At 37.0% G+C, this 25,044-nt stretch overlaps 4 protein-coding genes across 16 annotated transcripts in view; 2 read left to right on the top strand and 2 right to left on the bottom strand.

Moving 5' to 3' along the window:
* The window catches only part of LOC139985117 (NLR family CARD domain-containing protein 4-like), a 468,217-nt gene that overhangs the window by 30,411 nt on the left and 412,762 nt on the right, over positions 1-25,044 (top strand). The window lies entirely within an intron of this gene.
* Positions 1-25,044, bottom strand: part of LOC139985145 (uncharacterized) — a 162,988-nt gene that overhangs the window by 10,298 nt on the left and 127,646 nt on the right. For 2 of the 5 annotated variants that reach the window (XM_071999402.1, XM_071999403.1), the window contains exons 4-6: positions 5,787-5,939; positions 3,887-3,991; positions 2,668-2,758 (exon numbers count right to left, since the gene is read on the bottom strand). In XM_071999402.1, coding sequence (XP_071855503.1) covers positions 2,668-2,758; positions 3,887-3,991; positions 5,787-5,835 — 245 coding nt within the window. In that variant the 5' untranslated portion in view covers positions 5,836-5,939. Of the gene's footprint in view, positions 1-2,667; positions 2,759-3,886; positions 3,992-5,786; positions 5,940-7,414; positions 7,582-8,679; positions 8,899-25,044 lie in introns of those variants that run through there. The other 3 variants (XM_071999398.1, XM_071999400.1, XM_071999399.1) reach the window with 3 other exon arrangements.
* Positions 1-25,044, bottom strand: part of LOC139985147 (cAMP-responsive element-binding protein-like 2) — a 143,330-nt gene that overhangs the window by 54,464 nt on the left and 63,822 nt on the right. The window lies entirely within an intron of this gene.
* The window catches only part of LOC139985115 (NLR family CARD domain-containing protein 4-like), a 373,980-nt gene that overhangs the window by 323,358 nt on the left and 25,578 nt on the right, over positions 1-25,044 (top strand). For 2 of the 3 annotated variants that reach the window (XM_071999314.1, XM_071999313.1), the window contains one exon: positions 14,308-14,516. The exons of the other annotated variant lie outside the window; for it this stretch is intronic. In XM_071999314.1, coding sequence (XP_071855415.1) covers positions 14,308-14,516 — 209 coding nt within the window. The remainder of the gene's footprint in view (positions 1-14,307; positions 14,517-25,044) is intronic. 3 annotated transcript variants of the gene reach the window in all.

Here is a 25,044-nt window from a genome sequence, read left to right as displayed (position 1 = left end):
CGCGGAGAGGTTACAAATATGGTGCCTGCGACCACCACAACATGGAAATGGCCTCTTTCGGTAGATAAAATCTCCAACTAGCCCGAAAACATTATTAAAAAAATTTCACCCCCTGAAGCACCTTGTGCAGTTCAGGGGTAGACTGCAATTCACATTTTAAGAACTTAAAGTCTCAATATGTGTTTGCTGATGAAATTCATAAAACAAAGTTCCGAAGCAGATTCAATGTTTCTTAACTTCTAAATGCACTCTGACCAGGGGGGTTTAATGGAGAAAAACTTTCGCAATCAAACAAAAGAAATTTATTTTCTGTTGCCCGTATGGCGCGAACGATTTACTGTAAAATCACTGCAACCGCCCATATCAGCACGTTCATTACACAAATGTAACCTACTTTACTTATACTCTTATCGTCCACTATTTTTACCCAATTAACGGAGGAAATTTTTGAAAATACCTGTTTATTCATTGCAATGGAATGAAATGATACAATTTTGCAAGCTACATCAGTAAGACCGACAGAAAGATACTATTCAAAAGAATGAATCTACCACAGGAGAACCACGAAAGTGAAAGTAGACCTAGGCATAACAGTTGTTAACAAAACAGAGAGATTTGATTGGCGCATGACTTGTCGGCCGGGTTTGCACATTTTGATTGAATTTTGTAGAATCTATGGACTTGTTAAGAAATCTGTTGTTTATCGACATATAAACAAATAAAAATAATGAATATTGATATGGAAACAGCATAGAAGGGTAACATTTTCACTGAGCTTTCAGTGCAGTTAGCTGGAAAAGTTGAAGATTAAATTTGGCAAACACGTCATGAGACTAAAACTAAGGTAACAAGTAATATTGTTCTAAGATTGAGCTGTTTGAGCCATTCTTTGCAATTCACTTATGTAACCTTTCAATTTTACTTCACATTATAAATGTTGTTCCTGCATTTCAGAACTGAGTAGGTATCTTTGATAAATAGGAAGGTGTTATGATAAACCTGTTATAGTATAGAAGACATCAAAACTGTGTGAAAGTGTTGAGAATAAACTTGTCACGTAAGTTACACTTCCCTTTGTGACTTACGTGACGTCACGTAAGTCACACACTTCCGGAGTCCCTAAATTTGTTAAAGCTTGTTACATAGATCAAAAGTGGTGGTGTTACAGATCAACCGTTATAGCTACCTTTACAATTGTAGCTCACTTTGCTCTAGCACACTATATATTATTGGAGGAAAACATTCCCTTCTATTTTTGTCACGTAAGTCACAGCCAGAGTGTGGCATTTTTAACATAATCTGTGTTACCAGTAATAAAGGAAATTTGTTAAATTGTGTTATCAGATAAATAAGCAGACTGCATTTACCTGCCACATTAATAGAAAGCTTGGACTTTCCTTTCATTTAAGGATTTCTTCTACTTTCATTTATTGTTTGATAATTCACTGTGAATGTGCCTTTAGTTTGAGATCGATACTCATTGCTATAATCCAAGATTGAGAAATCAGAAGAAGAAAACTTTAACCGTTTATGAAAATCTAACCTACTTACTTTACATTAAACACAAAGAGAGACAACTTATAACCCTTTCTAATTTTTCCATGTTGGGACCACTTGGTGTGGAATGGCCCGGCAGCATATATTTATATATATATTGTTCTATTTCTGTTTCTATTTTGGGGTTTATTGGACTGACAGAGCTAACAGCACAGGACTAATATCATTATTCAAAGCACCTTAGCTGCTTTTTTAAGAATATGTTTAGCATCTGAGCTAATCAATACAATTAGTTATTTACAACAGTTGTAGTGGTAACTGATGTTACATCCGAAGAGTTTGAAGCCCCCCTTCCCCCTTCCCCTTGCCAATAAAACAACTTGTAACAATTGCTGGAACTTTTCTACCAAATTTTTGAGCTATCTGCAACAGAAAATAGATGTAGAAAGCACATGTGCTTGAGTTTGATGGAAATATCTCTTGAATGGCCAGTACTATAGCTGAAGTGCAAATAATGTACATCTTTAGACAAAACACATTAAGAGAATCTATCAACACTATTAAACAATGGCTAAGAATGGAAATTATATACCTCATTGGAAAATGGCATAAAGACTAGATTATCTCCAGATTTAAATTTGATATCAATTTTCTTGAGTTTTAGATGCACTGAGAGGGGTAGGTAGGAAATGTTAGAATGGAAAGGGAGATATGGTTCCAGTTAGTGATTCTACATTTTATTAACAAAGACTTAATTGTTACATATGTAACATTAAGCAAGTGGAAGCTTATACTGTAGGCTTCATAGTAAATAACACTGACTCACTTCCTGATGCAGTATACATGGTTAATATTAAATTATTTATATATTTCTTAGCCCCAGCAAATCTTGTGTTTATATCAAAAGGATATTATCTCAAGTAGGTACATTACTACATTTTTGTGGAAGTAAGGCTGGTATTACAGAGGAGTGTGGCGACACTGTAAAGACTGAGTACTACCTTATCTTCCCTTAGGCCCTTAGGGAGTTTTTTGATCAAGCAAGTTTCAAAACAATTACTGATCCTCCAGGATTAGGCAGTAACAAAGTCACTTTCTACCCAGACTCAAATCTAATTATACCTACAACCCAGCTTACCAGTCCAGCTATACACTAGTTATACACTTACCATTACTATCAGCATATTGTAGACCATTCTGTGCAAGATCCGCATAAGGTGACCCCCAAAGATCATCTCAAGACTGATTAATCCACATTTACCTAACGAGGAGATAAAGACAAAGACAATAAGAATCAGTTGTCACTTATTGTATATTGAGTATATCAGAACTAGATAAGCTTTAATGCAAACAATAAAACCTTTGTTATTGAGTGTGTCTTTTTAATATTTACTCAACAGTTATTCCATTGCTCAGAGACACACAAGCTAATGCTATGATGATTCTGTGTCCCTGAAACAACTGCAAGTTCAGTCATTTTATTGAAAATTTATCCAAAACAAAATAATAGGCTAACATTGGTAACATGTTTGCAATCCTTTGGATTAGACGAAATTGATCAGCACACTTTCTAATTTGGTACTTTTAGCGTTATTTGGTGCAGCAGGCCAATGAAGTTGTTCATCTTTCTATGAACACCAAATAGCCAAGTTAGGCATAGTTACTGGTCTGGATTGCTTTTGTCAAATCTTGGGTATACCAGTGTGAAGCAGAGGCTGCTCTATTATATAAATGTAGTTATTTTTGCTTTCAAAACTTTCCCAGTAACTTCATTTCCAACTTTGCCAATAGACAGCAACCTGATGCAACCCCCCTTCCCTTATAACAGAATTACTACCTACATTACACAATAACTTTAAGAACATAAAAAGAATACAAATGCACTACGGATTTCAAATGACATAACATGCTGAATCCTACAAGAACTTTTCATATTGTGTTGTACGATCTTTTGTGATAGAATCATAAACTGTTGCTTGTCATAGTGCAATACTCAATTGCTATCATTATCCATGACAAATATTTCATATGATGATGATGGGTGGCATTAGATGCTCAAATGGGAATGAACTGTTTCGTAATGAAACAATGGATGTCTAATGACCATTAAAATTGGTCAGATTTGAAAGATTAGAGATGTAATCCCTGAGTTTAAGGCACAACCTTTAGCAGTATTCCAACTAGACTGTTCACGTGTTATGTCTTGTTTTGCAGTGATTGGCATTGATTGGGGTTGGGGAGGGGGGGGGGTGCTGGATGATAGACTTTCCGTTGGGATCATCTGATACATCATGGAGTAAAAATATCCAATTAAACACTTGTATTCTCATTAAAGAGGGGGATGGGTGGGTGTGGTTAAGAATCAGGTGGTGGACCATACAATCATTACCCTGCTGATGTACTGTAAACTGTACACATTTCTTCCAAAAGCTGTAATCCGGATATGGTAAATCCCTAAGAAGGCTGATCTCAGGACTGAATAATTGCAGTTTACCTGATGATGAGAAAAAAACAAAATGCATTTGGTCATCAGTTATAAAGTTAATATTAATGTAAATTATAATCACCCGGTCTGCAAGTAGAAGCATTCTACCATGTAACATTGTCAAACACAGAGCACAGCTATTATATACATATGGTATGCTACTGTAGTTTCAAAATAAATTACTCAGTTATAATTATAATAACAATGTAATGAAACTAATGTAACTAGAATACAAATCTATAGACTGTACAAGGTGAGTTCAAGGTCTTATAATGCTTCCCACAGTGTATATACAGCTCACCTAATACCAAACTAATTGGAATATAAAGAAACATTAATTTGAAATTGAGACAAGCATTGAATCTGCAATAAAAATTTTAAGCAATACCACTACAGTAGCAATCCACAGTCTGTTTTATATTCAATTGAGAAACAAGAGTTATAACAAAGCCACCTGAAAAAAAATGGAGCCTGAAGAAAACATGATGAAGGATTCTGGTCACATAATTAAGGAACCGGTGGTTCACTGTACTGACTATAGCTTGATGAATTTGTAGGATTTCTGAAATGATGACACTGTAATTTAAAAGATTGAGTTAAAGTACATATTTTTCTATCTGCAGAATTTGATATATAGTACTGTTATATCATAACATTTTGCTCTGTGCACTCCTGGTGTGAGAGGGTGTGGTTGGGTAGTGGCTACAGTTATCAGCTAAGTGCCCAGTGAAATATGTGATAAAGAATGATATACTTTAACTTTGGATAAACAAAGACTTAAACAATTGGATCTGGTGACACAATTGGCATGGAACTGTAGCTAGCTCTCAATGTCACTGGTTTTGTGTACACCCTACTTGAATAATGCTTGTTTAGCCTCACAGGATGTGATTGTGGATCTTAGAACTGGTGTGCGACAGTTTATCAGGAGTGTGGAGAAAAATATCAAAGAATTAAGGGAGAAGCAAACCCAACCATTATTTTTAGCCTGTATGATAGATATCTTTGATATGAATATCAAAGGTGGAGTTGATTTGTGTTTTACTGTCCAATTGCGTTTCGAATCATATTTCCAACATTTAAGCAAATCCTTAAAACAGTCATCTCTACTGTGCTACAGTAAATAACCATCATAACAAACAAATTACATTACATTTCAAGATTATATCCATAGTTGTGTGACCTATGTGTGACTTACCTGAATTAATCAAGGTGTTTTTTTCTTTTTTGATGGAGTGTTCATTACAAGTACGTCTAACACATAGCTCAGCAATAACGTCTGAGTTGACTTCTTTAATGTTTCCATCATTATAGAATATCTAAAATGGTATCTCTAGTTTTTGGTTTTAATCTGAAGGAAATAAATACCTAAACAGAAGACATGTTTGTAAGTAACCCAAGCTACTTTCATACAAACAAACAAGTTGTTTTCCAGTCTTACCATTCTGGGAGTGTCAGGAGTTCTAGAAGACTTCATTCATTTGAGTCTTAGGAGGCAATTTTATTTCACTTTGGCAAATGGTAAAATGTACCAGAGGGTGTTTAGGCAGCTACTGTGTCATGGCAAGCTCATTACTAACATACTGTACCAAAAAGTGGATTAATCCAGCAAGAATCCGATCATTTTTATGTGCTTACTTGGGAATAATTCTGTCAGTTGTATTTGAGTGGATGAGTTAAAACTTTGTATAAAATTCTTTTAGTGAGAGTGAATGGAGATAAAAGAGTATTTCTTGATCTGCAATGCTATCCATAAAATCTACCAGAGGTTGTTGAAACATTACTAGCACTGTTCTACACTAACCATTAATATGATTACCATCACATGGAGGAAATATCAGATGGTTAACCATTCATTGTCCTTGTCAGCACAGTATGAACACTTCCATCAAAAACAGGTACTACAGGTGGAGTAGGTGATCCCCTAATAGCTCGCTTCAGGATAATTCTAGTTAACCTAAGGAAGAAAAAGAAAATGATGTTAATGAGATTTAAGGTCTACTGATAGTAGATATTGATAATGTCGACAGAAATAGATATGTGTATGTCTCTGGCTCACTACCCTGTATACATGGACATTCACAGAAAAAAAAATCCAGAGTCCAGGAAAGTACACTTCAGATTCCAATAACCATGTAAGTGTTAAAACAACTAACCAGTAACCCATCATACTTGAACCGGATTGTCCGTTGTTTAGTGGAAGTGGCATATAAAGGTGTAGTGCAGTGATGTAAATGAGTTCCCAAAGGAGAGTCCAACCTCACACAAAGCCAACCATGCATGGTGTGGGCTTTAGTGAGAAATTTGTGAAATTTCGCACCTTCTTTCCTATTGAGGACAGAATGTCTTTTTAATTTCCACTCATCAGGAGATACTGTAATTGTATCTAATTTAGTGTGTCAGCTTTGGTGGATGGGTGTTTTTATATCATTTTTCTTCATTTAATGGCACCAGGCCCCTGGAGACTGCATTGCCTACATTGACCTAGTTACACCACTCTCTGGGGGTCTCTTTCTAGATTTTAGATCACCAAAGGTTTATAGAGTTAACCCTGTTCAGCTGGTCAATAGCTATCCAATATGGTCAGTGCTTTCCACAAATTTGGCAACTGAAGACACTTGTAACCTCACAATTTTGAGTTGAAATAGTTATGAGATAAAAAAGTCAACGTTGTGAAGTTTGGGGACACTTATTTTTCCCCTTATGTCCCTATTAAGCCACCGTACTCAAGTGGGTGAAGTTAGTTCAATTTTGAGACCAATTAGACTTTTTAAAACCAACTACAGTGACTGGCTCAGCAAGTGTCAATTCTGTATTGGAAGCTGTATATACTCAGATTAGTAGGAAGTATTTCCAATTGTGTTCTCTGTTTATAGTGGCTGGACTTACAAGGGTACTGCGAAGCACTCCAAATATTCAGTATTTTCACATAGTTTTTGGAAACTGCTAGCAATTTAAAGCACATGAGGACATGTCAGGAACAGAAATACTTAATCTGATTTTACTCTGTGGAAAATATATCTGAGCCCTAGCCGGGTGCTTCAGAAGAGCTCTGTAACATCTCTGAGACTTCTTGTCCTCTTCTACTAAGTTTAATGCATGTTCATGTATGTTAGAGAGAAAATTATAAATTCTATGAAGTATAAATTGAAGCCCTAGTGTACAGTAGCCCATGTAGGGGGGGGGGGGGGGGGGGGTTAGGCAAGTGCTCACCACCCTAATGGATGCCAGTGCTTGTATATCTTTGAATGCCCTCTAAATGTGTTAATTTTAAACAGTATTTAGCTCTCAAATATGCAAGGAAGAAATGTCATTATACTGTAGCATGATATAGATAAAGAGTGGCAGGGGAATGTAACTTCCTTAACTATGCTTGCTAGCCAGCAGTTTGGTGAATCAAGTTACAACAAGCCAGATTTACTTCATTCTAACCTATGGAACTCTGTGCATCAAAAAGTGTAGGATACCAAAAGAAGCTTGATAGGTTCATAGGTCCTACTCTCCTGTATCCAGTTCAGTCTGCATCTTCATATTCACTAGAGGGTTTCTTCCTACGGTTGAATAATTACATCATGGAGCCGTTTGAGCCTCAGTGACTTCTAAATCAAAGTGAAACATGAACTCAAATTAGTTTTTCAGAATTTTCAGACGACTTCAGAAACAAAAGGATACTCACAACAAAGAAAAACCAATGGTAGCAGTTCCACTTTGATCTAATCTTTGATCTTTTTAATTTAGTGATTATACAGTATTACAGTGTTTTGTTTCTGAAGCTACAGTATTATGAAAGTTCTTAGGAACTTTTGCATTCAGATAGCAACGTGACACTACAGCAGTCTCTGTGGGCAATCAACTTCACATGTTACAGTAGCTGTAAAAGACCCACTTTTAGTAAGTAAATTATGTAAAAGTACAGTGGGTAAAAGTAGGTAAAAGTGATATTGAAGCTGAAGATACGTCAATAGGAAATGAGCATTATCAGCACAAACCCTGGAAATTATGGATATGTTCCAATAATGGGTTGTCTTGGACCAGTAAGGCCTAAGGGTGTTGTAAAGCACTGCAGTATTTTGAGAGGGGTGCTATAGCCCCTACTGAGTATTTTGGTGACACAAACTACTTGTACAATAATGCTTGTATATGATATGGAATAGTGAATCTCAATCTCTGGAAAACCTTGCATTTCATTTGACCTTTACTCACTGGCAGGTTAGCACTTAAATCCACAATATCCCAGGAGAGGAAACAACTGAAGAGTACTGTACTTGAAGAGTAGGCTTTTATGACTAAAACCTTTCGGACAGTTGGGTGATCTCGCAAGTGTAGAACACTACTTCAATAAACTAATATGATCCAAGTATTCTGAGGGAGGAAAACCTCCCAGGCTTCAACTTGTAAGCAACTACTGTACTGTAACACTAACACTAACAGGCTAGCACCATATTTCAGCAATTCCTACATTGTGCTGAGCCTACTGTAGGTCACGCTTTATGCTGTCATTGCGGCAGTATTGAATATTGTAACTAAAACCATTGGACTTCTAGGCCTAAGTTAGGCTGCACTTTTCTTTATATGACTCGAGAAGACCTACTGTAGGCCTAAGCCATAACTTCAACGTTATGATGTCCCTGTCATTCTACAAAAGTTGTAGTACATAGCCTAACAATACGAAACTTGAAAGGAGCGCAAGACATTACGTGGGATTTCTTCTTTGACAATTGCAATATTCTAGGTCTGTTTCTGTCAGTATGTTCACCATCTGGAATGTACTGCAATATCTTCATATTTAGTAAGCCAGTACTGTTGCTTCGGGGAATCACACCAAACAAACAGGTAAATACAACCATACAGTAACAACCGTTCTTGAAACGCTGCTTTACACACTGTGTCGTTGGTTGTCTAGATTTTGAAAATGAGACTTGTTCAAGTCGTTTCCATTGGCCACGAGGGAAATTCCCCTCTTTTTGAGATAAATGATCAGGCTTCCAATTCAAATAATAGCAATTTTACAACAAAATGGCAAATTCGTTAGATCTATAAACGAGGACTTCAACGATATGCTGCAAAATGTCAATTTATCATTTGCATCTCGAAAATTTTCTGGTAATGATGCGTTCATAGAATCCTGTACAGCAGCTTGAAAGTGTTTACGTGATATGGGTCGTATAGGTTTTATGGAATAGATAAAAAATAGTATAATTAAGTTATTACACTGCAACTCACCAAATCACAATTTAGACGGCCTCTTGACTATTCACAACATATTTTTATTATATAATAACGATATTTTATATATAAAAAGGGGTCCAACACAAAATATATGATGAAAACGCAATATGCAAATAATAAAAACAAATATGATAGTCGTAACTAAGTTCCAGTAAAGCAAAGATAAGAGGCTAGCGTAAGTTCCAAGGAAAAACGCGTACTATCGTGATAGTATTGCGTCACTACAAGTGTCACCAAGACAGCAAGATAATTAGACACCTTAAGCATTTTTCAGGATATAGCTTTACTGCAAGCTTGGAAAGAAGTCAATATTTTATCATTTCTAAAAACTTTGGAAATGACGAGATGAAAGTATTTTGGTAGTTCAACATTAATCAGAAAATGTCCAAATAACACACTTGTAAAGTTGTATAGAAAGGGAGGGGGGGGGCAATGTTACATTCAGCTGAGAAGAAGGCCACTGCTACTGGTGAACACCCCTCCCCGCCCCTTACGCCTTTACAAAAACATTGTTCATAGGCAAAACTGCATGGTGTATGGAGCCAATTTAGACCTAATTGGTAGTCTAATTATGCCTCGGAGTGCACCAGTTAACATCAATTTTCGAAAAGAATTCAGGGGACGGGGCTACTGAGATTTTCCTTCAACAAGCCAACGACCACACCTCCTCCGTTTTTAAATTCTTATTTTCACTCTGGCCTTTCCATAATAGTGTAGGCCCTACAAAGTCAGTAGGGATCTGCTACCCCCCCCCCCCTTGAAATCCTATATTAAAAATGGGGTTGAGAAGGGGTCTTAATGTCCTATAGTCCTGCGAACCGATTTCAAGTAGTAGAAAACCTATACATCTGCTATTAAAATGTGGTACATGGCTACACGAAGGTAACATGCTATAATGTGTACTTCTTAGCCAGGCACTATTGTATATATATAATAACTGGGGTTTGGCAACAACCAACGGCTATTTACCGAATAACTGGACGAACAAGACTGTATTTCTGATTTTTCATGCAATTATTCAATAGTGATTTTAACATCGGTCAGTACAGTTTTCAAAACTTTCGCCACTATAGTCTGACCATACAGGTTCATTCCCCTTCCTAAATCGATCGTGAGAATGTTGGAATGTGAACCCACGTTACTGGGTACTAAACCATACAGGAGAGTCGATCTGTTTACAGGATTGGAGAGGCAAACTTACCGATACATCCCCTCAATAAATGCACATGCACTTAATCAGAAATAAACACAAATTAGCCACAAGATGGACCTCTTCCTATATGTTATACGCCCTTCCCCATATCTATGTAGACATGTGACAAATCACTTGATTGGCGAAGGAAGAGATACAAAAATGAATGGGTTGGGAGGGGTTGGAATAGGCATCCAAATTTAGCACACAATACACATTTTTTCATAATTACTGTGACCCACATGGAACACTGGATAATTTTCATATCCTTTCCTTTTCTTGAAAATCAAGTTTGTCTTAAAATTGCCATCTGTAATGTACCCGAGATTCTCAACATTAAACTACTTTATCTAAAAATGTCATCGATTTATTTCGACCTCTTTTTTAACTCCCTTCATATAAAATGTCGAATTCTTTTTGTTTTAAACTTTCGCCTATTTACAAGAAAGTGTTTAGATCAAAATGTCGACTTATCATCTAAAAATATTAGCGTTTTATCTAAAATTTGTACATTTCTCTCGAAATTGCCATTGCATTTCTCGAAATCAAAATTTCTTTCTCATATAAATTTCAACTATTTTATCTCGAATATAAAGTTTTCTTGATGAGGATAGTACTAAGTAAAAAGGGCGAAAAAAAGGGGGGGGGGTGGGCTAAATGAATTGACTATTAACATTATTGGTGAAATGTCGACATAGTATTTTGATTTGAGCAATTACGAGGTTCGTAAAAAGACAAAACATCGTTTGATTGCCTGACACTCTCTTTGCTGGTGCAAAGATTCAGCTGAATAATCCAACATTGACATGGAATAGAATTCATTACAAAGATGGTTGGGGAGAGGAGGGGATGAACAGCGTTGTGTAGTTACATTTATTTTAATAATTTCATGATGAGGATCAAGTGTTTATTTGTAAACAAATATGTAATTTGACACAGACACGTTTTGTCTGCAAGATGTGTATGACTGAACAAGGGTGTTCTTTTTTATTGTTATTCCATGTAGGTTTTAATATTCATTAAACATGTACTCCTTCAAATCATTTGAAACAGACGGTATTCAAACTTTTGTGTTTTTTGTTTGTTTATGCATCCACTAGCAGATATTTAGGTGGGGGAATGTGTAAATAAAATGCTTTTGGCCCACATTGTAACCGTTGGTATGGGGGGGGGGCGGTCTAACACCATACCGCTAAGGGGAAATGCCAATGATACCTGTATCTACTTGATAGAGGTTGTGTTGTATTATTTACTTCCTCGACCCCTTGCTTACTACATATCCAATTGACGTCAGTTTTTAAACTGTCTGTTTTCACCGGGCATGTATAACGTTACCGTACATTTACTTCTATTGGCGCCAGCATGTCTGTTATAAATCTCAAACATCACCCGCGAAAAGCAACGAAACACCTGTAAATGAATATCGGTGACTCATGCTATTGAATTCCTGTTCACATCTAGTATCTATCACTGACAATGAATGGTTTAGTTTTATATTAGTGGAGTTGCAGAGTACGTTGTATATTCGTGGGAGTTTTGTGTTACCATTGACTTGTTGAGTGGTTATTAAGATGGATTATTTAATGGAGAGGAACCACTGTTAATAGTTAAAACAGTAATTATTGATCAGAGAGATAATTTGACGGTATGGTATAGAGGCATAGGCTAGGATGTGTGCAAAGGTCAGGCCAAACTTAGGTAGGCTATAGGCTAGACTAGTAGAAAAGTTAGGCTATGTTAGAAATCTCAAACATCACCCGAGAAAGCTAGAATTCATATTTTTAGCGAGAGGACATGCTTAGCAATCTAAGTCATAAATATTAAAAATCTTAGCCTAGTTGTTGACTGATTATCAGATGAGTCCATGTTAAAGCATATCTAAACTATAAAGGAATTGAATAAAATACAATCGAGACACTGAGTTTTCTTTAGGAATCTTAAATAAAGCGAATAATAAACCAGCGATTAACATTCTAGGTGAGCTGATGCCTATCATTTACTTCGAAAACAATTACTTCATTCTAGCTAAGGAAAAGTATCCATAGATAAACTGTAGAAACTTTGTTATCCCTTAAGAAATCTTAAATCACAGAAATTGTACAAATCGATTTTAATCGTACATAACATAGCCTTATAGGCATTAATACAACTCAATCTATAACATTCCAAAATTATTATTGTAATCAATTATAACTTACTAAATCTACCAGGTCGGAAATTTTGGCCAATTGCGTGAGAATCCTGCAGTTTTTTACCGAGCAGGCTGACTGAAATAATATTATTTAATAATTGATTATTAGTTCAATGACCTAACTCCTGCCAATATACCTGACACTTTATGTGAAATATAGTTTTGTTAAATACTGTATAGGGCCTAGAACTTTGAGCCTCTATAAAACAGTTTCCAATTTAAGTTTAATAATAATAAAATGCAATAAATAGTTATTAAAACGAAATCTTTCGTCCATGACTTTTCAGCAGCAACTAGATCGTGGTGTTCTACTCACAACTGGGTTTGTCTTAATTTTGCCCACTTAATTATAAAAACCGTAAGTCATTTCCAAGCCAACAGACCTATGGCCACATGATATTTATTTTTTTGTTAATTGAAAGTGCGCCACTTCTTTTACACTGCTGCAACGTTCGCCAGAGCCGTAGCAAACTTGTAATTAACTGATTTATCTCTCGTGTTTGTAAATCGATATTTGTCCGCTAACTGTTTACATCCTCTGAACTCCATTGTAACAGAATATTTTACAATAAGATCCAACCCGAATAAACCTAAAAGTAATAATTAATTAGTATAATTAAACCCTCAAAGATATGAAGTGTTTCAAGATAACAATATTATTTGTAAAAAAATATAAAAATCGGATGGAACTATGTAATTGTAAGAAAGGAAATGATAACGTTTAGAAAGTTAAGATCATAAGAGTTACTCAATTTAGGAATATATACAAGCGCAAAGAAAGAAAAATGTTACATTTAAAAAAAATCCACTAGAAGTTATGTCACACTCAAACCGTAACTTAGAAATTTATTTGATAACTAAACACAGGTAGACATCATCTTTTAAACAAATCGTATTGATTGGAAATAATTATAATTCAAGCAATATTGTAGGATTTGGATCAATAATTAAATAAATTGTATATTAAAATTTGAGTTTAAGCCTCATCAACCTTCTCTCTTGAAACTTGAATTTGATCTACATCTGCTTCTCTAAATTGCATTTTAATTATAAGAAACAACCTATTGATTTAAATATAATTCTTTCAAATCTTAAACTTTGTAAAAACCTGGTATTAGTTAAAGTGGAAGTTTCCTTTTCATGATTCCTATTACATTAGTGACTAATATTTTCATTTAAATTACATTTTTCTTCTGAAAGTTCTAAATTAAAACACAAATAAATTTGATCAATATTTTTTTTTTCAAAAGATAGAATAATCTCAATTCTTGATTACCCATTTTTATAAAATTCTCAACCCGTCATTGAGATTGGTGTCCTATTATAACTAATAAATTAAATATGTAGCCTCACAGTCTTACTTTATTAAACCTTACTTGCTATAAAACCTTTAATTAATTATTAAATTGTAAAACAATGAAACTAACACTTTAATCCTACATTTCCACTTTATTTTCCTCTAATCTTATATAATTATTTCTTTTAATATTTGTCTCCCCTTAAAATCTATCCTTTATTTCCGTTCCATTAACTAAATTTCTTTTTACAAATAAACATAACCTAAATGTCCTAGTTTATCGCTTTACTTTCCTTTCTTTTCATTTCGTTATTTTTATTATTTATAATATCATAATAATTATTCTAAACCTTACTAAATCCAATCTATTTATCTCTATCTACTCTATTATCAGTAACTCTATTCTTTCATTCTAGATTCCTATCTCCAGTGTGTATCTACGGTCCTGCTCTCCTAGAGTTGATGAGTCTGGTCTGAACCTTATCCTTGAGTCTGGTCTCTCTCTCTCTATCCTGAGTTCTCTCCAGAAGCTGGAGATCTATGACGAAGGCAGGAGACTAACTAATGAAGAGTGGGCGGCCATCTTGTCTTACTCCTCACAGTGTACAAGCTTGAAGGAGCTGATGTAAGTATTCCGGTGTAGATGTTAGAATCATCATAACAGTTAAACAGGGAATAAAATTAATTAATAAGAGTTATCAATATTAAACGAACAATAGAGAATGTAAAGTCTGCTGTAATTGTAATGTCAAGGATTAGATTTAATTAGTTTAGTTGGATTTATTTGAATAATAAGGTTAGGGCGAAAGGAAATATGAAGGATGTTATCATAAATAAAACAAAATATAATGGGAATATTTTAATAGAGTGGTGGTAAGAGAGGGGTGGAGGTTGGGTGGGGGTTGTTTGAAATGCTCTTTGTTTAGTTTATTGTTAAAATTTAACTAAGAAATAGGTTTTAGAATGACAGGAATGTTTATTAGGATAATAATAAGAGATATATAGAAAAGGTCGTTTGAATTTAATAATTCGAATGAGTTTAAAAATAGGGGTTTTGAGTTTATAACTAATAAATGTGACTTCTCAAGCTGAAACCTCCAAAATATTTGTTTTACAGTTATATTCAATCTATTTTTTTTCTTCAAACAAAAGAGATTGAAAATCGTTATTAATATAAAAGAAGTAAAATGATGGCAATAAAATAGCAAAAATCTATAAATCTATACTTAAAAACCCATGTGATCATATTATCATACTATACTCTCTAGTTAAACTGAAATTTATACCAACACGCAACCAATAAAACAGTTTTAGTTATCGCGTTCAAAAAAATAGTTACTCAAAAAAAGTTAATAAATAAAAAATAAAAAAAACTAAGATTTATGTAATTAGTTAATAAATGAAAAGTTAAACAGGGAAAGAAATAATTACAATGGAGTTAATATAAAGTTAAATTGATTTTCTTACTAACATAAAATCATTAAAGGCAAATATGTATCTCATAAATTGAAGAGGTTAAGATTTAATCCATTGAAAACTATATAAATTTCTTTTTTATAGTTAGAAATACAATTTGACAAGAAATAATCTAAATTAATAAATATTCTCATTATGTTTTCCATAAGTTTAAACAATAATTGAAAAAGTCATCGTGAGCTTCGGCTATTTTTAATTCATAAATATAATTAATATAAATATAATTCATTAACATGTTTAATATTTTAATATTCCTCGTATAAATATTACGAGATACTTGAATCGATCATGATGCCTCTGCCTTGCCCTTTACAATTTAGTGTAATTGAATCCCTCACCCCAACCCCAACCCCTCACTTATAACCCATTCGGACACCGGTTTCACTCAATACATTCCCGACACCTCCTATTTACCAATCCATTGTTACCATACCTACCCCCTTCAGCTATAACCGTGATTGCACTCTTTGTTCTTAGCAGTTTCCCTTTTCAATGTATTTTTACCCTCTTCCCACCCTCTTCCCTTTCATCACCCTCCTATTTACCAATCCATTGTTACCATACCTACCCCCTTCAGCTATAACCGTGATTGCACTCTTTGTTCTTAGCAGTTTCCCTTTTCAATGTATTTTTACCCTCTTCCCACCCTAACCCTATCATCACCCTCATTGTTCCTGTCACCGAGTGGTTTGTTGTAATTATCTCCAGCTCCATTATCAAGTACATGTGTTTTCTTTGTTTCTTCATGTCCATTGCTTCCTTCACATAAGCCTACTAAGAATATATTGTAGTTTTATAGACAGAGACGTAAACCTCGCTAATACGTTAATTTATTTCTTTTTCTCAGACAAGATTCATGAGTCAAATTGGTAACACAACGAATATATTCAGTTTAATATTTCGCTACTCCTCTCACCTTCATCAGTTCCTCAGACCAACCTCATAAAAAGTTTTCCATTTCCATCCTTACACATTCACGTTAATGTTTTCAGTTGATATGATCCACAGTGTATTACGTGTTACTAAAAATAATGAAAGAATTATTTAAGTCGCCCAATCCCGCCTCACCCGACACTCCAAATGAACAGGGACAAAAATATTCATTAATACTATAAATAAAATACCATATAAATGATAATCATTCAGCATGTCAAATTCTCAATGCCATTCCAGGTGTAACTGTAACCACGTTGTAATACGTTGGCAGTGTAGCTTGGTCGGATTATAAAAAAAAATGTAATACAAATCCATCAATATTCACTTTCTAGACTATCAATGTTTTATCCCAATCCCCGTGTTCAGTATGCTCTTCAGTAAGTTTAGTCTAACCTCCTCCACTCCTCAGACGCCCTATACCTGCTCCTTCCACTGCCCTCCCTTCGCCCTCCCCTTCAGAGGATTCATTTGTATGTTTTCAGAGAGCCCATCAAATCCATTCCATGTTTCTACCCGATAACATCATCACCGTTTTAGTACACACAGTAGGCCTATTCTACTTCTGCAATAGTTTTCTGTATACGAATATATGCAGCGCTTACATTATACAGACGAATGATTTAAACAATTTATGTTCTAAAGCAAGTCAATAGTAAGAATGCCACACCTGGAACTCCCGTAAATATCTCATTAGCATAATAATAGCTGACACGAACCAGTTTAACATCATGAATAGAAACAGGTAAACGAACCACGTGCCCATTGTCAGTGAACGTGTCAAAGTAACCATGGAAACAGACATTAAGTAGGTCAGTAGGTGTACAGCAGTGACTACGAATCATCCATTGGAGGAAATCCTCTAAATAACATATTTTTATTAGGTCATACGCATTGCTGTTGCATACGTTGCGTTCTTAATTGTTGGTTATTCTTTGTAAGTTTTACTCTAAATGAGCAAAATTGCTCTCATTGGTGTTTAATGTATCCCCACATGTTCCCATGCAAACCAATTAAAGGAAACTTGAATAGAGAGGGTTTATAGACAACACAAAGTTATGAATAAAAATTAGAAAGACTGATTCTTGTTAGGGTTCAGTTTATCTTCTTGAGTTCAAGTTGCACTTCTCGTTGGTAGGAGTCTGACTATAACATATTATTGTGTAGCTCTCAATCTGGTTACATCTCTATGTTCCGGCAACTTTATGTTCAGACATTTCTATGTTACGACGTCTCTATGTTCCAACGTTCTTATGTTCCGACAAAAAGAAATAATTTGACACAATTGCTTTAACTAAAAAATACTGCAAGCGGCGCGTCGCGATAGATTTTTTGTTGGTGCCCCGCGATGTTTTGTATATTTGCACGAAAAAGATATAAACATGAAAATCGAAAGTTACACATACGGTAAGAGAAAAGGCCAGTGAAATGTTTCAGTACATTAAGTTGCACTAAAGTAGGTATATAAAGGAACCTAAATCAAAAGGTACAAACATCGACAACCATGATACAAGACTATTAACCAAAAACAAAGCCCTAAAAATTGGTGACCGTACAACTCCCCCTGGACAATTAAACCCCGGACAATTACCCCCCAGACAACTATCCCCTGTACAATAACCCCCCGGACAATTCCCAACCAGACAATTCCCACCCGGACAGTTCCCACCTAGACAATTCCCACCCCGGACAGTTCCCACCCAAGAAAATTCCCCCGGACAATTCCCATCCCGGTCGAATTCCACCCCCTCCCCCGGACAATTACCCCCCGGACAATTACCTTCCCGGAAAATTCCCCCCGGACAATTGCCCTCAGATAATTGTCGATCGGGAGCACCCAATTGGGACGATTTTATAACGCTTATTACCAATAAAATCTGTTCGTGTGTAGGATATTAGTTGATATTGGCATAACCAACAGGCCCAACTCACCTGAGAAAAAATAATCGCGAAGTTAAAGATACGAACAACGCGTATTTTTGTGCGAGATTCTCGTGCATTAGTGATATTTTTATTTATTTCCGCTTTCTGTGTGTAAACCATGTCTGCCCTGTAGAAAGTGACTTTCGCTTATTTTTTTTTCCACATAAAGGAGTGAGATATGGGCTAACTTTGGTCTACTTACATAGATATCTGAATTACAATTTTCGTCCTGTCACGCTACCAATGTAATAATTTTGCAATGTAGTAAAACATACGAACACCGTTGAATTGAAAAGCTTAAATAGCAAAAACGGCTGTATTTTAGGAGACAAAGTACCAAAACACTTTCTTGTTTCGCGTGCATTGTGTATACTATAGCTAAACTAACAAAATGATAATATCTTGGGCGTCAATTTGGTAAATTTTTGGGAAAATAGATTTGGCGCGCTTCGCGCGCACTAGCTGTATTGATACTGTGAGAATTAACTGATCCTTGCACATGCATGTTAGCTAGATAACCTTAACAGTTTCTGCGCACTTCGCGCGCACTTTAGCTGAATTCGTTTCCGGGTAGACTTTTATTTGACTCTTTTTTTATTCCTTGCCAGAGGCAAAAGGAATATATGCAGTCACGCATGCGTGTGTGCGTGTGTCTGTCTATGACGCCGGCTTGTAATCACGATAACTGAACGATGCAAGATCTGATCGGTATCATACTTGGTTGGTAGATTACCCACAGTGAGTAGATGGTCCCTATCGTTGTTGGTGCTAATCTCATTAATATTCATGAGTGGACGGACTCCGTATCTCGGCAACATAATGGCCAATTTGTTCAAACTTGTTTGGTAGCATTGGTAGGAGGTGGGGTAAATGCGTATGTTACTGTTAACCTTATCGCATCTCATTGATATTCATGAGGCGCGGAGCCAAATGTAATTTCGTTGACGTCAATGACGCAAGGTTTGATCTCATTCCCATACTTGGGTGGTGGATTACCCATAGTATGTAGGTGGTCCCTATTGTTTTTGGTGCCAATCTCATTAATACTCATGAGTGGGCGGGCCTTCGAACACATTCTTTAAATGCTAATATCTCGGCAACCGTCTGTCCGATTTTGTTCAAACTTTTTTTCGTTGGAATTGGTGGGAGCTGTGGGTGCATGTGAAGGTTAGAACCCTTCTGCATCTCATTAATATTCTCGAGGGGCGTGGCCAAATATTATTTCGCTGAAAATTGCTCAGAACCACTTTTTGAATCCTTGCCAGAGGCAAAATGAAGATGTGCAGGCATGCATGTGTGTGTGTGTCTGTGACGCCGGTTGTAACCACTCTAAGTGGATTACGCAAGTTCAGATCATGATGGATGACCCATAGTGAGTATATGATTCTTATTGTTTTGGTTAAGGTCAAAGGTCACCTGAGGTCAACAGAGCTATGTCAAACAATTATATCTGGCTTCAAATCCAAAGGCAAGGAATCACGAAGCTCTACACTCTTGTTATGTATTATAGCCAGCTACTGTGCTATACATTCCCCGTAGCATTTATGTGGTGTTACAGTACATGTACGCATTTTGTATGCATGGTAACTGGCTTGTGCCAACAATTTGTTCGCGCAATTCACGTGCACTAGCTAGGTTGATATGTGTGATAGTGTTTTCTCCCTTCTATGCATGGTAGCTATAACTATAGCACAACATTTTCCGACAGTCCTGTCATCGGCCCACTTCGTATGTATGTATGTATGTATATGTGATCTTCCCGCAAGCAGGAACTCGCGAAAGAAGCCATGGAGGCTTATAGACTCGCAAGCTGACCGAAGCCAATCTCTCGGCACACATCCATTTAACGTCCATGTCGGGAAGTTGTTATTGAACAACACCCTTGCCAGACGACACACCTTGCTGTCGGCGGGGAATCGAACCGGGGATCTCATGACTGGGAGACGCCGGCGTTAACCACTAGGCTATACACTCCGCCTATACACTACACTCCGGCTATACACTACACTCCGTATGCATAGTAGCTAGCAACTACACAATTTTCTGAACGTTTACTAGCTGCGCCTTCTGCTGTCAGTGATACTTTGCGCATTTTTCATGCATGAAAGCTGGATATCAGAACTTTTTGCTCGCTTCGCGCGCGTTTTCATCCTTGGTATCACGTATCCTTGACATAGGCTACATCAGAAACCTTCAAACCAACATGACCTATAAACCACTCCTAATGAACCATTCTAAAAACAAGCCGTTTTGCTCGCGCTTTGAGCTCGCATTGGGTATCTTTGGCATGGTCATTGGAATTTTGCCCCCACCCCCCCGGCATGAAACCCTAAATACGCCACTGCTTGTAAGCTTAAATCCAGGTAACTCATTGTTCCAACAAGAAGAACGGCAACTGTTTGAAGAAAGCTGAGGTGATGCAAGTATCGAAGAGACATTGATGAAATAACAGTACATAATATTGTTTACTAATCGGGTAAGGGCAGTTGAATCAGTTACAAAACTGACGGCATACAATCCCCGCCAAAAGAAAATACACGGGAGAAACCCCGCTCCCCATATCAATGTTGGAAACTGCGAGACTGCGAGACCAACATGGCGTTTTCAACAACAACATTGATTGAGCGGGGGTGGGGAGTTCTAAGGACAGCCAATATGCATGCACTGTATTCATGGTACTGTTGTCCCATCATTTTTGGCGGATATTGTAGACACCTGAGACATAAAAAATTGGAGACGGAGTCGTGGATCGTTTATGGTTGAGTTGTCTTACGAGCAAAACGACTTCTAAAACTTTCAAGAATTCAACATAAATTACGCAAAACAAAAGACTGCAAATTCTTGCTGTTTACAGAGCGATTCTGATGCTGATGTCAACCGTACCGCACTGGGCGTAAACGAGAGCAATATTTTTTTCCCACGATACTGAAAACGGAAAAATTTCACACAAATTAGATTTTTTTAAAGAATATACACACTTTAAAATAAAGCATGAAATAATATTTCAGAAAATAAAACTTCATTAAATCAATAAGATTTCCAACTGGCGAACAATCGACCACCAGCTTCACTGGGACTCGAATCTGAATGGACCTTCTGCTTTTTTGCAGGCTCCTTTATTCTCTTATATTGGAAGACGAGCACACTGGCTCGCAGGGGCGTAGCGAAGGGTTTGTTGTTGGGGGGGGGGGTGGAGGATTTGATTTGCCGACGGATCTGGAAGTGGTGACTGAAATGGGGGAGGGGTCTAAGGAGAGGGGGTGTCTCCCTCCCCTTTGGCAATTTTTTAGTTTTGAAACGTCCTTAGATGCAATCTGGTGCATATTTTAAGTCAAATTTGATTTGCCGACGGATCTGGAAGTGGTGACTGAAATGGGGGAGGGGTCTAAGGGGAGGTGGTGTCCCCCTCCCCTTTGGAAAATTTTTAGTTTTGAAACGTCCTTAGATGCAATCTGGTGCATATTTTAAGTCAAATTTGATTTGCCGACGGATCTGGAAGTGGTGACTGAAATGGGGGAGGGGTCTAAGGGGAGGTGGTGTCCCCCTCCCCTTTGGAAAATTTTTAGTTTTGAAACGTCCTTAGATGCAATCTGGTGCATATTTTAAGTCAAATTTAGCACGGAAGAAGCTCCCGTTCCCCTTTTCTCTATTCAGCTTTCCGGCCTTCTTTCTTCCCCTTCCGCTCTCCACCTTTTCTCCTTTTGCCGACAGACCCAAAATTTGCCGACAGCGACCAAATTATGGGGGGGGGGGTGTGACACCCCCACACCCCCGCTCGCTACGCCCCTGCTGGCTCGCCCATTTGATATACATTTACAAAACGGTGTTTGTTACCTGATCAAACGTTTAAAGCTTTTAAAGCTACACTTGCAATTATTGATATAGAAAAAATTACGTATTCAATGAATCAAATAAATGAAAGTAATATAGTGATATAAGTATGGCTAAGTCTGAATGATAAATGTAACTGTTGTTTGATGATTTTGATACATATATCACTCTCTAAAATAAAAAAAAAAAGAAAAATGAATCTAAAAGAATGAAAGTAGGGACCAATGGAAAGTTGAAAAATTTGAATTTAATATGATTGATTATCAATAAATTTGATTGAAAATCTCAAACGTTTTTCAGTTGTAATTTGATTGGTCACTAGTTTCAATCTTTTGAATTAAGAGAACATTCTTCCCAGAGTGACAAGTTGTTTAAATATTTATTCTTCGAGCAGAATGGCGCACTTTAAGAGTGGTACATTATGACACGCATATAAGTCATGTTGAAGTGCCGAGATTGCTGGTGTAGCCTGCATTATGTTTATCAAGAATGCATGGAACTAAGGATAAAAACGCTCGAGAAGCGCGCAAACATCTGTTATATAATAATAATAATAACAGAGATTTATAATGCGCACGTATCCACCCTACAGGGTGCTCAAGGCGCTGATTATTACCCCTGGTCATTGGTAACTTGTCACACCCACACATCAAAGTGTGCACAATTCAATCAATCTCTCCTGGGGCACCACAGTGCACCACAGCCACGTGTCCCCCGGGGGACTTCCCATAGGGTGCAGCCACAAACCGGCGCACGCAACTATAATTACAAGTTACCTCGCAGGTCCCCATTAATACACCTGGGTGAAGAGAGGCAATGGAGATAAAGCGCCTTGCCCAAGGACACAACGCAATGATCTGGCCAGGGCTCGAACCTGTAATCCTTAGATCACAAGTCCACTGCCATAACCACTTGACCACAACGCCCTCCATAGCGAGCTACCATGCATGCGAAATGCGTAAAAGTATCATAGTAGATGTACATTTGGTGCGCGCCGAGCGCACAGAGAATGTGTAGTTGCTACTACCATACGTGGTCAACATAATGAGCAAATGAAAGGACTATGACATGAACAGTGCAGCTAATGCGCGCGAAAGCGCGCGGAAAATTCTGTGGTAGCTAGCTAAAATGCATGCGAAGAGAGATAAGAGCTATTACAGTATCAACCTAACTAGTGCACGCGAAGCGCGCGAACATTTCTCTGGTCTAGCCATCTATCATGCATTCAAATTGCGCAAAAACTAACACAGCATAAACGCTGAATATCCCAGTTCTGTCGAAAAATACACATGTGGATGCAAGCATATGGCAACTGATAAAGACGCTGTATAAGCGGGCAAATTTTTGAGGTGATGTTATCTAGAAAGATATTCCCAGGAAGTCATATACACCTGATCCCAATCCCTACCAAAATGTAACTTTTTAAACTATTGATCGACTGGTGCTTGATGGTCAAGGGGCATGTGCAGAAATGTCCACAGGGGAGGGGGATCCAAAATGTGATGAAATGTAATGATCGACGTCCTGGGGGAGGGGTCTCAGTGGAAATTCCCGAAGAGGTGGGTTGTCCGGGGAATATTGCCATGGGTGTGAATTGTCCGGAGTGGGAATTGTCCGGTGGGCAATTATCAGGGTTGGCAATTGTCAGGGTGGGAATTGCCCGAGGGGGAATCGTCCGATGGGTACTCGTCCTGTGGGTAATCATCCAGTGGGGAGTTGTCCGGGAACCAAAATTATGGTCAGAAACAAATCAGGACCCTAACAAATTCAGGTTCCCGCTAAGTGTCGTCTGAACGATTTCATGGGTGGTGGAGCCAAGTACCCAATTCCCCCGACTGGCAACATTTGACATTATTTAGAGTTGACTTTATTAATATTTCAACCAGTCATGTGACCAGCCTCATTGGTGTGAGGGGAAAGCCTCGTCTTTCGTCCTCGTCTTAATAGTCAGAGAAGTTTTTTAGGCTAATATTAATTTGACTTTTCACAGCACCATGGAGTGTTTACCCTATCTAACATGATTTTCTTTGGATGCTCGCGTTAGATGGGAGGGGTTTAAACAGGGAGAACCCTTTTATAGATTAAATAACCTTACATTAATAATTGTCAATGCTGTAGCAGCGGACGGGTTGACACAAGAACGGTTGTTCCATAAAATATCAATTATTTAAAGTTCATCAATATTTCTATTATATGGCATACATGTGTCATTGAGTTGATGTGTCCGCTGTATATATATGGCCCTTACTTTATATATAATATTAGTGAAATATTTTAAAGTGCATCTTTCAGCCACTCAATGAATAGATACAGACAACAAACGATTGTAAAGAAAAAGCTTTTACATTAAAACAAACTTGCAACAGTTTGGTAAATATACGTTTATTATGCTAATTAGATACGAGGTACGTAACCTATATATTTTCTTTACATTGACCAGAGTAGTGTTTTATACATAGAGCTGTGCAAAGCAGGTATAAGGTAGGGTGATACTGAGCTAGACTTAAAAATATTAATTGGATATTATGCACTATATATGTTACCGGTTAATCCAGATAATGTCATTTCATGCATGCTAAGCTCAACTTGCTTCAGTAAGGACTCTTACAGACAATAGGTTTGTATATGCACAGTACATAACAGCAGGGCTGTCAAATATTCTATTAACAGAATACGTACTGGTTTAAGTATTTAGGTTTCGGCATTTGGTTTAGTTGAGACAGACTGAAAAACAGCTTTGCTTGATGAGTCGCCATATTGTTAGGAGAGGGTGATATTATAACGAAATTCTCCTTTAACAACATTTTTGTATTTTACCAAACTCTTGGTAATCATAATAGATAAAAATATGCTAACACAACGGTTCAAGGTTTCCCTCTATACCCCTACCACCAGCCCGGTTAATTCATATCGGCCCCATGCCAGATCTGTGTGTGGTCGATCTTTAATGGTTTTTGCCAGAAAATAATAAAATTTTAAATGATATGACC

This window comes from Apostichopus japonicus, chromosome 17, assembly GCF_037975245.1.
Source record: "Apostichopus japonicus isolate 1M-3 chromosome 17, ASM3797524v1, whole genome shotgun sequence".
NCBI lineage: Eukaryota > Metazoa > Echinodermata > Holothuroidea > Aspidochirotida > Stichopodidae > Apostichopus > Apostichopus japonicus.
This window is presented reverse-complemented; position numbering and strand designations above follow the sequence as displayed.